The sequence below is a fragment of the Neltuma alba genome, unplaced genomic scaffold (genome assembly GCF_004799145.2).
Source record: "Neltuma alba isolate B1F8T4 unplaced genomic scaffold, ASM479914v2 tig00008249_pilon, whole genome shotgun sequence".
Lineage (NCBI taxonomy): Eukaryota > Viridiplantae > Streptophyta > Magnoliopsida > Fabales > Fabaceae > Neltuma > Neltuma alba.
The window spans coordinates 1-15,079 of NW_021634978.1; the positions used below are offsets into that span (position 1 = coordinate 1).

A 15,079-nucleotide genomic window follows, 5' to 3' on the forward strand; every position below is an offset into this window, starting at 1 on the left:
GTTTTAGACTCTTTTGTAACAAGCCTTACTTCTCTGTATCCAACAAGGGCGGAAGATATCTAAGGTTATATTAAGGGAAGTGAAAACTGAGCTGAAACAAACCAGATCAAGGATAAAAAGATGAAAACAAAATAATACTATCCCACAGCTGTCTCTGAACAAAAGGGATACGGCCACTTCTCTTCTAGTGCTGTCAGGAGGGAGGCCTCAACGTATAAAGTACTTGAAGCATCTGGTGGTAAAGGTACTGTCTCAGGTCCAGGCCTTGGAACAGTATCCACTGGTAGCTGACCACTAAAATTAACATTTCGTCCATTTGGTGCGAGATCATGGCACCACTCCCAGGGCGTCTCATGACAGAAGGATCAGCTAGTGAATGACCTGGCATTGTACTGACAACAGGCCTTGCCATACCAACACTGCCCATCGTACTAGCTTCTCCAGAATTATATGAAGGCATTTGCTTCAAAACCAAAAAGGATAAATCTTTTCAGCAAACTAGAAGTAAAAGCATGAGGGAGTACATATTATGCCAGCAGAAGAGCTCAAAACGTTACCACACTCTGAAGGTAGCGATCATAAGCAGACAAGATTGTTTTTGTGTCTTTTATAGCAAGAGATCCAGTTCGATCATCCTCTCGAGCAACATAACCCTGCATCTCACTACCTGAAGCCATGCCAGAAGTTGACATCTCTGAAAGGGGAAAGGTACGTCCTTAGTCTTCTAACTCATTTCTTTGCAAGCGTACCATTGAACTAAGACCACAACACATAAATTCACACATAATCCTAAAACATTGCAATATCATTTATCCACTCCTATGAACCTAAACAACATTCCTAGGCTTTGTTGTTGTTGTACTATTATGAAGCTAAACAACTAACCCGAAGACTTGATCAAACAAACATGCTAGGTAGTGGGAACAAGCAAAACTAAGATGAATTTTGCTAAAGATTTCGAGCTCACCACTAAAACTAAAAATATCTTGTTGACAGCTACCAATTTGCCATTTCGATTCCCCACCCCCCCCACCCCCCCCCCCCAAAAAAAAAAAGACAAAAGACAAAAGACAAAAGCCAACGCTGCTAACATTTGCAGAAGTATACGAAGATCCAAAATAATGAAAAATAAAACAAATCTTGTTTTAGCCAATAAAAATAATCAGAAACTTAGAACGACATAAAAAGTAGAAAAACCGACATAGTAAGGCAAAAACCAAATATCTAAATTTCAAACATAAACATATTATTGTAAACTCTTGAACAATCCAAACGTCCAATTCACCAAATTGATCAAATGCTGCAGAGATTATGAAGAAGAAAGTGGCCACCAGAAAATAGACTGAAATCTAAATAAACAATTAAATATGCAAGAGAACTGAAAACCTGCGACAATAAAAATGAGAGAAGTTGAGAAAAAAAATGATAAACACAAATCCACCTAAAGCAGCGGTAAAAATGGAAATCAAACTAGTTAAAAAATGGAGATCATTTTATGGGGAAAATACACTTTGCGTCCTTTAAGTATGTGGAATTAAAACTTCAGAAAATTGAAGTTCAAACTGTACCAAATGCTATTGCAAACTTTCGTAAAATGTGGAAGCAGTAATGCCCTGTAAAATTGAACACATTTTCTCTTGTAATAGGAATGTATAAAATCAGTAAAAATGCTACCTAGAGGCTTACCCCAAGCCCAAAACAAAATATATAGCCAGATAATTTTTTTAACGCACCAAAGACCTGGCCCTAAATTCTCAGTCATGGGGATCAAGTCCTTCGAGAATTCAATTCCCAATAAAAAACTTCAGTCAACACATAAATTAGTAAAATAAGACTAGAATTGAACAAAAGAAAAGGGGCACTGAGCTTGAAGAGAAATCACAAATCAAGATCAATGGTTCATTGACAAAGCAGGTATTTTATGCATATACCCGCAATTCTTCAGAAGTTTAGAGAGATATGTAAAAGGGGGAATTACAATCAAGTTCCACAGAAGAGAAATAATTACCAAAAGGTCCCAACAACAACCTCAACAGCCTATAATGACAAGTTCTATAGTGAGAATGACAACCTCTAGGACTTGTTTTTCAATTATTTTTCTTACTTGAGACCTCATTGTAATTCTCCCTATTTAAAACAACTCTGAACTTTGTGCGCTCTCATAATTCAGGTAGACTCCAGGACAAAGGACAACAACACAGCATTGACACAGACACCCTAACCAAACAAGATCTTAAGACCCCACACGTAGTTCAAAGCAGGGTCGCCTAATTTGCCCTTCTTTCCCATGAGTCCCATTCCATTCTACAACACAAAAAAATTGAGACAAACCCAACCTCTTATAGGTCCAATCATCAAAAGAACAAGTCAGGGCGCATCACGTGGGTCAAAGGCACAAATGAATAAAGCATTTCACATGCAGCACACCAAAAAAAAAAGGGAGCATTGCTGTCTGGCACTACCACAGACCATTGAGTAAGAACTACGCTTAAACCACAACCAACAGTCAGAAAAACCAAGGGAGCACGGCACACGATAATCACTGATCTAAAAAGGCATCAAAACTATTCCCTGAGGCACACCACACAGGCCAAAACCCATATTCCTAGTTTGTCCAACCATATCTGATAATACCTAAACAAACTCAAACCCCCCATTCTTCATACTTTCTTCTAATTTCAAGCCAACCGTTGAAAGACATGTAAAACTTAGATAAGAATAGAAATATGGCGAATGGAGAGGCTTGCGCACAGGCAAAAGTCTCACACTCATTGTCGCAGCCCTTCTCCCCTTTATCTATAATAACATCAACATATAGATTAACTACAATATAAACTCCAAAAAGATAATGATAAAGAATAACTAACACTTCTAACTAATAGTAACCTCTTTCAGACAAGACAATATTAAACTTAGTAGAGAATCTGCAGCCATTGGGAGTTCTGCTTAAATAGGCATTTCAACAAGACAAAATATTTTCTATAGAGTAACAATCAGGAAAAGATCCAATATTCTGTCACCTTATAATCAACCAGTAAAACCCATAGGTAAAATAGCAAAATCAACTCGGTCCTCTAACCATAATAATCTCTAAAAAATATATCACAGGCCTATAAAGCCCACTGTAAGTCTCAACGAGAAGATCTCACATGCCAACAAAAGCACCTACTTTCTTTGTGCGTTAGACCAGCCAAGTTTATAATTTCACAACTGTTGCTGCATATTTAAATTAAACTCACAGTACACACCTAACTACGATACTCTAATATAAAACCCCAGTTTTGAGAGACCAAGTGATTCGTGGTCTCAGTTAAAACAAAGCTATTTGAGAAAATAGTTTAAAAAGCTTCTTCTTCTTTTTTTCACAAGCGAAACAACACATCACCGTATCAGCAACGATAGAGATTGCACATAACCATAAATTCTTACCAAAATTGCCAACTTTGGCCTTAAGCATCCCCGATCAACCCTATAGTAATCCTCAGTGAACACAAAAACCTTATGCAAACCTTATTTTATTGACACATAACCTACTATTTAAACAGAACCCAAGGCGGGGTACCTTCCAAATGTAAATTAAAAGCAATTAGCATCTGACAAATCCGGGAACCCACATCAACAACCCAAAGCGAGCATTAATACATGAGAAAAGCATACCAAATATAAGCAAAGATTTAAGGGTAGAATCAGTAAAGCAAGTGGGGAAAGAGCGCGAACCATATTCAGTACGAGGTCGTTTAAGCACGGCAGAGGACGGGAGCATCGCCGGCTGCATCGCCTGCTGCATCGCCTGCTGCCGATTCCAGTAGCCGTCCGTCATCGTGAAAGATTAGCGAAATCAGGAATCCCAAATTGGGGAAAGAAGACTGAATTGGACTTCGATTTGAAAGATTGCCAAAACCCTAAACTTTCTTCCTTTTCTGGGTTAGTCACCCTCACCCCCCTCGCGCTTCCTCGTTTCGTTCCTTAGTTTCGTAATCACCCTTTTTATTTTTTTTTCTTTTGGCCAAATTCTGAATTAACTGGCACTATCCTAATATCCTCTTTTTATACAGTACTATCCTAATGTCCTTCTGCTGAATATAAATCTAAAAATCATGTAATTAAATATAATTAGATTTTTTTTACCAAAATAATTATATGGACTATATATAAAATAAATTTGAATTTATATAGTTTTATTTCAAGCTGATCTCATTAAATCAATATTTATCAAAATATTAGTGTTACATGATTTTTTTTTTGTTTGCCTTCAACATGATTTACTAAATTTAATGACTCTTAAATTTAGTATAGGAAGGAATAATATTTTTGTTGCGTTATTTTTTTGGTACATATTTTTTTTGTTGCATATTAATTCCTTTACAAAAGGACAATGGGAGGAAATACTTGGACTTCACCCAATTGTATATTGGGCTCCGGCCCATTGTCATGGCCGATAAAGGGTGAACGTGTACCCAATTTCATTTTTTGAACCCAAGTGAGTTTGATATTGGAAGAGCTTGAACCCATTGAAGCATGAAGCCAATTGACGCATGATGGCCTCATTTTTATGCATTGAATTCCACTAAAATAAAAAAGAAAAAGAAAAGAGCATAAATCAACAAAGACCAGTAAATAGTCAATCTTTCGCCAAAAAGCACAAGAATCTGCTCTGGATTGATAGGCGTTGCTAAAACTTGACTCATTTTTTCTCGTTTTACTTTGATTTATGCATTATATAAATATGTGTTTATTTTAAAAATAAAATTATAATAATCTCTTGTTAGAGTTTAGCATGAACTTATGTCGTGTGCATATTAATTAAAGACAAATCGCTGTCGTAATGTTAGGTAGACAATTTTCTTCTTTGACAAAAACTAATTATTTCAGAGGCTCTTATACTATTGAGTAAAGTAAGCTATCTTTAGAGTATAAATTACATTATCAGCTAAGTCTCTGTTAACTTTTAAGTAAATACGATTTCAAAATAACATATAAGATAAGTACATATTGCATTTACTTCTTAAAATAATTCTTACACTTAATTTATTTTAAGATAAATAAAACTAGCTAGTCAAGCACGCATAAATATGCTAAAAGAATTTAACTAAGAAAGTGAAACTCTCTGTCTCATTTTTTATATTCAATTGATTATATGACTCGCGTCATTTGACAGACTACGTCCATTTTGACAATTTTTTATATACTCATACAAAGACTGAATTAAAAACGTCACATAATCAATCAAATAATGAATGCATACGTAAATATATTTATTTCCAATGGACCCAGTCTGATAGCCTAAAATTCTCCTCTCCTTCCCACGTTCCATTCATTAATGCTGCTCTATGTTCATCCTTTCATGGATCCTCCATCCACAAGCCACTCTTAGATACTGTTTGGTATGAAATATTGAAAATAAGGGATAGAGATTGAGATTGAGATTAAGATTGAGAAAATAGTATTTAGCACGAGAGATATTGCTTGTTACATAGAATTAAACAAACCCATATATATATGGGATTAATGAATATCATGGAGAAAAATGATATTCCCAATCCTATTTTTACAGATTTGCCTAATCCTATATAACAAACAATTACCCATGCTAAAGACTTTTTTACTTATTTTTGCCAATTGCAATCATAGTCTCTATCCTTCATTTTCAATGTTTCGTATCAAATGGGATTTAGGAGATTCTACCCACACTACACATTCCTTGTTTCATTTATTAAGCATATCACAACTTGAGTCGAACCCACTCAAAGTATTATTTTCACAGTACAACAAAGTTGAAGGAATTTAATTTCCCTCTCATCACACCTGAGATAGCTAATATAGCTATATTGCGGATGTGGATTCTCCCACCGCCATTGATATGCCAGAGGCGACATTATTGTCACGAATTGCTTTGAAAAACATATATGCGAATGGGGTTTCGCTTCTATCCATTGAGACAACCATACGGTTCTTACCATCGCTATCGGTCCTATAAGTAACATATCCACACGAATCTTTTGAATAACAGAAGGCCAAAACATAATACTTAGTAGACTCATATGGCTTGATATAGAAATAACCACTACGAGGAAGGCTGAACTCTTCGAATTTGCCAACCATGATAGGATCTGTGTCGTTGAAGGCAGGCTGCGTTGCGACGACCCAATCAGGCGTGTTCGTGCATGATGCGTTTGAAGGCAAATTAGTGAAGGATATGTTTAAAGGATAGTCGTTTGTGATGTAATTGAGAGGAAATGGCGTCGAAATTTTTGTTGGCCAGCTTATATCCTGGAGAGCTACAACGACGGCGATTGAGCAGGAGGAACTATTTTCATTTGAGCTAATGGAAGCTCCCACAATTGCTTCAATAGCACCAGGCAGTGGCTGTATGCGGTAATGGCCTCCATTCTTTAGAATGTCACCGTCTGTGTCATATATGAACTCAGCTCCGGTGAACCCGAAGAAGAAGAAGAAGAAGAAGAAAAAGAATGCAGCAAGTGCATTAGTGATCTGCATTGTTCGGCTATTAGGGCTATGGATGACTTTATGGTTTGGTTTTGGATGTGGTGAGGAATTGAGACAAGTTGGGCCATTTATTTATAGAGATAACCAAGTAGGATAAGGCATGTTCTGTCCTCAAAATATCAACCCTTGGTTATGATTTCCCTGTTATCTAGCTACTTGGTTCCCTCCTCTTTTACGGAGTTTGCTGCTTCGATATGAATCACTGAAATTATAATATCCTCCATAAAAACGTGTTGGTTTGTTGATAATACTACCTCCAGTCTTTATTTTGATTATAATTATAAGACCCCAATCTATTTTATTTCTCATATTTATGCATTCTTTTCTAAAATAGTCTTTCTAATAATAGTAGTTTTAGCTAATAAATTTGATTAGCAAGGATATGTTAGGAAATACAGTACCTATTTATTACAAATAACTAACTTAACTTATTTTCTTAATTTCTTCAAATTAGTCAACTAGTTTTTATAATTAGGGCCCGAAGTAGTAACATTTAACGCATTGTTTGCAAACCTTTGGAAATTAATTTAGAAAGAATGATATTTAAGTCTCAAGAAAGAAATTTAATTACATGATAACTCGTTAAAAACTACACCATCGCCTGCCCTCTCTGCAGAGCAAGAATTCAAAAATTTAATTTACAGTCTTAACTCTCATGTGAGCTCAGGAAGCAACAATAATTGAAGGGACCTTATGAGAATGACGACGAGTGGAGTTAATGAACATGACAAAAACATAGCAGGCTGCCAAGGGCAAGAAAGGGAAAGGACAAGCGAAGGAGATTAACCATTTTCTTGTGGGAAATTGACAAAAACGACAAAATATAATGGGGGCTAAGATTTAATTAGAAGAATAATACTGGGGGCTCAATCCTTTGATGGTATAAAAAATTTTGGAGAGCCAAGGGATAGTTGATTGCCAATAGATATCATGAAATGGGCAAAAATTTTATAAGTCTTTCTCTAATATTTATAAGTCAAATTTAAAATTTTTGAGTTACGTCCTACGCATATTTTCACACAAATTCTTTTTAAAAAATGCATAAGTAATTAATTTAAAATTTTCACAAGTCCTGATAAGTAGCAGCGTGGAAATATATATTCACGCAGACGCACACATATATATCTCACGAATTCAGACTATTTTTTAAATTAATATTGATTTTACTAAGTTATAACTTCTGATCCAAAAAGGAATGAATGGAAAAAGCAGCATGTCGTATCAATAGAGAATTCTAAGAATATTTCATTGTTATTGGATCGGGCCAAAATCCGTGTTTGATTCCATCTTGCTAAGGATATGACATTAGATAAACAAGACCAAGGTCTGAGGAAGATTAAAGATTTCCAAAATTGCAAATGAATCTGAAGAGATGTCAACAAATATTGATTATAAACAATATTACAGTAGTAACGGACGATTTTCCACACTTTTTCATATCACTCCCTCTTATCTTGAATATAGGAGCTAAGCTAATTTGTAAAACTTAACATGAAATTAGTTAAATTAGTTGTCTATTAAAAATGTGTATTCGTTTTTTTAAAATATCTTTTTATAATTACATGCCTTGGAATTATATATCTTTAATAAGAATCCTTTGACATGCAATTAACATGAATAGTTTGAAAAAATTATAAATTTACAAGACAGCCAACACATAACGCAAGGCCAGCAGAGTGATAGGATTAATGTGTTTGATTAATTTCATCATGTCGTCTCTTTCAGTGCCTTTCGTTACTAAATGGAATCAATGCTAGGAGTAAAAAATTACTACCAAAAGAAGACAAAACGTGTTCAATGTGTCTCTGAATCACTTGGAACCGTTTAGTGGTTCCCCGATGATTCAATTTTTTTTTTAATGAAGAAATTATGTTTAATATATACAAAATCTAAAACACAGACAACTTAAACTTTTAGAAAATAATTTTTTATTTAAAAAGTATTAATTAAAAATTTTAGATAAACATTGAAATTGTATCTAGATAATGAATAACAAATATATCAACGCCGACAACACAGTAATGAGTATCATTGTGCTCATCCTTATTATAAGCTGGTTTCAAATCACTTGGCAAGAGATAAAAAGAATATAAAGAAATTATAACCTTTTAATTAAATTCAGAGACGAAGGCTTTTATTTCTTTTAGTATATATCTTCTTTGAATATACTCTGTGGATAAAATCTACTACAATCAACAGTTCGAATCATTTCACATTGTGAATATGGAGTTTTTCTTTTTTTTCCACCGACTATATCGGCTCAATCGTCAAGTTTATTCTATGTTCTAAATTTAAAAGGCAAAAAAAGTTCCATGAAAACTCATTATTCAACATTTTAGGATATTTTTTGAGATACATTCAATACTTTAAAGTATTTTAAGGTGCAGTTTTCCTTCTAATATATTAAAAATGATCAATCTTGCAAATGAATAGCATTTCACATGCAGCGCACGACAAAAAATGGGCAATGCTGCCTGGCACGAGCCCCGACCATTGAGTAAGAACTATGCTTGAGCCACAACCAAAAGTCAGATAATCACTGATCCAAAACGCAAGAAATAGTTGGGCCCCACCTAATTATATATTGGGCTCAGGCCCCTTGTCACGGCCCATTATGTATTCTCCAGAATCTAGGAACATTTGAACAATAATAGCGGGTGAGCGGATGCCCAATTCCTTTTTGCTTTTTTGGAACCCAAGGGACTTTGATATTGGAAGAGGTTGAATCCATTGGAGCATGAAAGTAATTTAACTTATTGAAGTGGTCTCATCGTTATGTATTGAATTGCCGGGGCCTCGGAAAGAAAAATTAATTTGTTCATACCTATGTATTGATATCTCATAAAGTCAGTTTCAGCATATTTCATATAGACTAAAGAAAAACTTTGAATTTTATTAACTCTCATTTAAAATTCAATAATTTTTTTTAATTTTATCTTTATTTAATATATATTATACCTAATGTAAACAAAGTTAACACACTAATAAATGAGGGATAAAATTGTACATCCATACAAAAAATTTCTCTTAATATCTTATAAATAGAATTAGAGTAGTATCATCTTGAAGTACCTACACATTAATCACATATCTGCCTTTGTGTTTGCTAATGAGGCTAAACATAGTTACATTGGCAAGTAATGTTTAAAAAAGGAACAATTAATCTGACAAGATAAGGATAGGGGGAAAGTAGAGGGAGACATGGGAAGCCTGGGTTCTCAAATATGTGGAGAGAGTGGTGCATGCCCTAAAGAGGAAGAGGCTATTGATTGCACCAACAAAACCTAGAAAGCATTAAATACAACAAAATCTAACCCCCCCTTCTCTCTCTTCTTCAATCTGTCTCCAATCTCTGTCTCTCTGCCCTCTCTCTTCTTAACTGCAAGAGGGCCCTCATTCAAACCATATTCAGTGGCCTTCTCTGTCCCACCACCCCCATCCTTTCATTTCTGCCTCTGCACATATATCCTTAGCAAAGTCACGCTTCCTCCTCACATGACAGTTAGTTATCCACAATGAAACTACCATGCTGTTTCATTTATCTCATTTTAACTAATTTTGTACTAGAAGCATTTTTTTTTATATAAATGCAAGTGATTTTTTGAGGGGTGCCCAAATACCCATCTACGTGTGTGCGGCTTTGTGTTCACTTTGTTTCTCTTATATTCTTATCCCTAGAAAGATAATAACAACTTTCTGAAAAAATATAGTTAAGTGTGACAGTAGATATTAAAAATACAAAATCTACTTGCAAATCATGCTTTTTGTTTATTGCCCAGAATATCCTTCCATCCGAAAGGTAAGAGGTTAATCTCTCGGGGTACTGCTAGGTGCTATAACGGGGACTCTTCCCAAGGGTGTTTTTTCCATACATACCGCCTCAAAGATCAAATCCAGGACATGATGTTTAAGGTGCTCAAGTCCCTTTCACTTGGACTAATACTTGTTGGTGCAAATCATGCTATTTTTTATATGGTTATTTGATTGAGTTAGATTTAAGTATAATCTAACCCAAGCAAAAGTATTTCTTTCGAAAGCGTTTTCTATATTCATATAAACTCAAATTCAAAATTGCATGTTTATAAGCTGTGAAAGCCACTCTTGTAAGCAGCAACAGTACTTGCAAATTATACTCTAACAAAATATACAGACTACACAACAGTTGTTGGAAATTCTTGGAATTGGTTCAATAATTTATCAAGTTAAAATTCTTATTTTAGTATTAACTTGACAAATTATTCTCTATATTTATGCATAAATATAGGGGTATGACTTGACGCTTGTAGATGGACACTGACAAAAAACTGAATCCAAGAAGTTGGCTAATTTATTGGCTTGAATTGAGAATAATAATAGTAAACAAATTTTGGGAAAAGGCACATGTTATTAGAAGTGAGAAGAGAGAGGCAATTGTGTGACATTAGCCGATTGACAAGGCATATGAAATTAACTGTGAGGATAATCTAAATCAATGGAGGGACGACATTTCCATGTTACCCAGTGAGACTTAGCACACACACACACACATATATATATCTATCAGTTTGAGACTTTGGAGTTCTTAATTAATTAAGTCGGCCATTCATTTCTCTATTGCCCCACATCCTCACCTAACCACACAACGCTCCCCACTTTCATCTGCTCCCGACACACACACACACACACACACACACAATACTATTCCATTTTTTATTTATCTGTAATATATATATTTATATATATGTATATGACAAGTGTGGATACATATCTGGTGAATTTGTATGTACCACATGGATAAGAATTTGCAAACAATATAGATTTCTACGTAAGCCATAAGCATTGATTGATTAATTACTCTGTATAAGAGAATGTTCATCAGCAATACGGCTCAATATTTTATTCTTTTTTCCATCAAAATGCTCTCTAATTACAGTACTTTTTTTTTTGTAGAATTATTTACTAATACTAAGGAAGGTACTTTAATTGAAAGTTTTAAAAATAAACTAAAGTGTGTGCAATTTTATCTTTCCAGAGGGGATACTTTTATATTTCAAAGCTAAAAATATCATATATAGCTTTGAAACTTAAAGTAGACGACAACAACTACAGTTTTAAAAAGATTGAACTTATGTTAAGGTTGTTGGTCTTAAAAAAAATTCTTCAAAATAATTAATTATAAAATTTAATATTTTAAATTGAAATTGGCCATACCCTTCTTTCGGCAGGAAGAGAGAACAAATCTCCTGAAGACCCGTTCAGATGTTAAAGGGTGGTCCCTGTGAAAAGGGATAATGTAGTCTTTAGCGAATAATGAAATGGACAAAATAAATATTGCTTCACGTTGTCTCATTTAATACTCTCTCCCTTCTTCTCCCAACACCCATATCTTTCACCCACATGATCTATCTTTCATTTTCCCTACATTTGTACCTTTACACACTGCTTCAAATATCCATTTAACATACTGTTCCCATCCTAATTATAAAAACTAATTAAAGAATTGATTTTGATCTCAAATGTAAAACAACCTTAATTAATCCATTAGATTTCTGATATATATTATTTTCTCCCAAATTAATTGATCTAACTTGTAAGTCAATCATATTACATTTGTTAGAATTAATTAATTAATTTAGTTCCTATAATATGTTCAAATTAATTAAATGGTTCGTAAATTAGGAGGAGTACATGTTTATACTTTTGTCATCGTTGTCTTTTTTCCTTTTCATTCTTCTTCACATATCAGCCAATTTTGAAAAGCCACAATAGACTTCTATATGAGAGATTTACTTCGGGTCCTCTATATAATTTAGGGTGATTAGTCTTTTTTATTGGCAGGTTGTATGACTATAAGGTTCTGCTGTTCTATCTTCTCTTTCCTTAATCATACATCTTTGTATGTCTAGTACTATACCAAATGTAACAAATAATAATTTTTATAATCTATAATAAATTAGGCAATTTTATCATCGATCTTATAATGATAAATTGATGTTGGTAAAACTTGACTCATTTTTTCTCATTTTTCTTCAATTTAGGCATTATATAAGCAAGTGTTTCTTTTATACATAAAATTATAATCTCGTGTTAGAGTTTAGCATGAACTTAGCAATCTTCGATGTCATATGCATATTAATTAAAAATAAATCATTGTCATGATGTTAGGTAGACAATTTTCTTCCTTGACAAAAACTAAATTATTTCAGAGGCTCTTATATTATTAAGTAAAGTTAGCTATCCTTAATTTAGAGTATAAATTATATTATCAGCTAAGTCTATCTTATGTTAACTTTTAAGTGAATACGATTTCAAAATATTATACAAGATAAATACATATTGCATTTACTTTTTAAATAATTCTTATAAGTACATATTGCATTTACTTTTTAAATAATTCTTACACTTCTAAGATAAATAAAATTAGCCAGTCAAACTCGCACATAAATATGCTAAAAGAATTTAACTAAGAAAGTGTAACTCTCTGTATCTCATTCTTTATATTTAATTGATGATATGACTCGTCATTAGACAGACAGTCCATTTGATAATTTTTTATACACACACACAGAGACTGGATTAAAAACTAAAAAAAAAAAAATTCATATAATCAATCAAACAATAAATGCATACGTAAATATATTTATGTCCAATGGACCCGGTCTGATGGCTTAAAATTCTCCTCTCCTTCCCACGTTCCATTCATCAATGCTGTTCTGTGTTCATTCTTTCATGGATCCTTCATTCACAAGCCACTCTTAGAGATTCTACCAACACTACAAATTCCTTGTTTCATTTATTAAGCATATCAGAAATTAAATCTCCTTCTAGTTTGCACCATATTCATATATAAATCATAACCTACATACCGGTCTCTCTCCATCAACTTTTCTCCTTTAACAAAACCTCTCTGTCTCTCCTCTTTCCCTCTCTCTCCATTTCATTCTTCTGGGATTCTTCTCTCTTTCCATAAATAAAAGAAACTTTCTTAGTTCGGTAAAATCAATGGGAAGAAGAAAGCATCTCTTTGTCTTCCTAATGCTTTCATTTTTTCTGCTATGTTTGGCTGGGCAGAGTTGTGAGTCAAGACACACTCAAGTTTTCAAAGTGCAGCCAAAGTCTCACGAGGCTCATAACTTCTTTGGCTTCTTGCCTAAAGGAGTGCCAATCCCTCCTTCAGGACCTTCAAGGAAGCACAACAGCATTGGATTACAAACCTCACAGAGGACTCCATAGCCTTCAAAGCTCCATGAACAAAAAGAGATATCTTAGCTTATTAAGCAGATAGTTGCAGATGGGTAATGTATATGTTCCTTTATTTATTTCCCCCCTTCTTTTTGAGTTTTATCTCTTTGGTTTTTTTCCTTTTCGGGACAGTTTTAAGGTCCTTGCTAGTTAGGCAGTCTTAGAAGAAGAAGCTGTTGAAGTCCTAAGGGATATGATTATGCAGATTGTTTTCTCCATGGAGAATGATATATCTGGTTTAGCTATAGCTAGCTCCCTTCGTATACTTGTAATAGAAGCCATATTCAGGGTTCAAAAATTTCAAAATCAATGTGTAATTTTTAGCTTTACTCAGAGATTAAAGCTCATGTACTTGAAAGCAAAGAGATCATGATTATCATTAAGGTGACATAGAACCTGCAAGATGTCCAGCAATGTATATTCTTGTTAATTCTTGCAAGTAAGTTTTCGGTTGGTAGATACAAACAGTATACTAACATTGACATAACTGATCGATCAGCAAACCTTGCTTCAATTTTGAGTCAATTTAACCTGATCCATGAATGCGAGTTATACATCGCTGTTTTGGCCGGAAATTTATATTTGTTATCGTTATTCGCTGTTTTGGCCGGAAATTTATATTTATTATCGTTACTTACTGGAATTGGAGATTGTATTTCAAGTACTTTTGAACTTGAATGCGTACTAAAGCTTTAACTGTTGCTATGAATGACCATACTTTGTCATGAAATTTTGGGGAGTGACGTGTGAATCGTCTAAAAGTTGCATTTTGATTTGATTTGATTTATTATGCATCAAAACGATGCGTACAGCTATATTGCTTCACCTTCTTCCCTAAGTTCCAATTTGTCCTTTTCCCTGTCTTTGGCTCAAAATTATTAAGTGCGGTTCTTTGTTCTTTTATATTGGTTTGAATGGAATTAATCAAGCAGCATCCAAAAGGGTTGATTTTTCAGTATAAAAAGATGAGTAAAATATTGTTGAACCAGCTTCTTACCTTCACACAGTACTTTCAATAACTGAGAACATATTAGGTAATAAATTATTTTAAGTTCTAAAATTATTTACGCGACGAGTAATTGGCCAGTTGTTTTGAGGATACAAATATCGCAGAATGATTATCAAAGCTAATTATCATGTCAAAATGACATCTTGTTTGGGGTAGCTAAACTGTTTCTTGTGTCGTGCATTGAATTCGAGTAAATTAAGTTTAATTTGAAGCCATGTGAGACCCATTTGGAAAGGTCATTTTCAAGGGCAATTCCTCAAGTCAAAGGTGGGTAAAGTTGAAGTTTTGGGTTTAATTAAGAGGAGGGAAATTCAAGTGGGTTTGGTTAAACAAACAAGGTCC

General features: G+C 34.0%; 1 protein-coding gene and 1 pseudogene across 1 annotated transcript; both read right to left on the reverse strand.

Moving 5' to 3' along the window:
• Positions 1 to 5: 5 nt before the first annotated feature.
• LOC114753905 (RNA-binding protein 2-like) lies at positions 6 to 3,967 on the reverse strand (annotated as a pseudogene).
• Positions 3,968 to 5,823: 1,856 nt separating this feature from the next.
• On the reverse strand, positions 5,824 to 6,498 carry LOC114753901 (trypsin inhibitor DE5 alpha chain-like). The gene has a single exon (XM_028942606.1). It carries the CDS (start codon positions 6,496 to 6,498, stop codon positions 5,824 to 5,826), a length of 675 nt encoding a protein of 224 aa, XP_028798439.1.
• Positions 6,499 to 15,079: the final 8,581 nt, after the last annotated feature.

What these genes read in the sequence shown, in the direction of transcription:
- LOC114753901 (XM_028942606.1), bottom strand. Translation starts at nt 6,498, where the DNA reads ATGCAGATCACTAATGCACTTGCTGCATTCTTTTTCTTCTTCTTCTTC.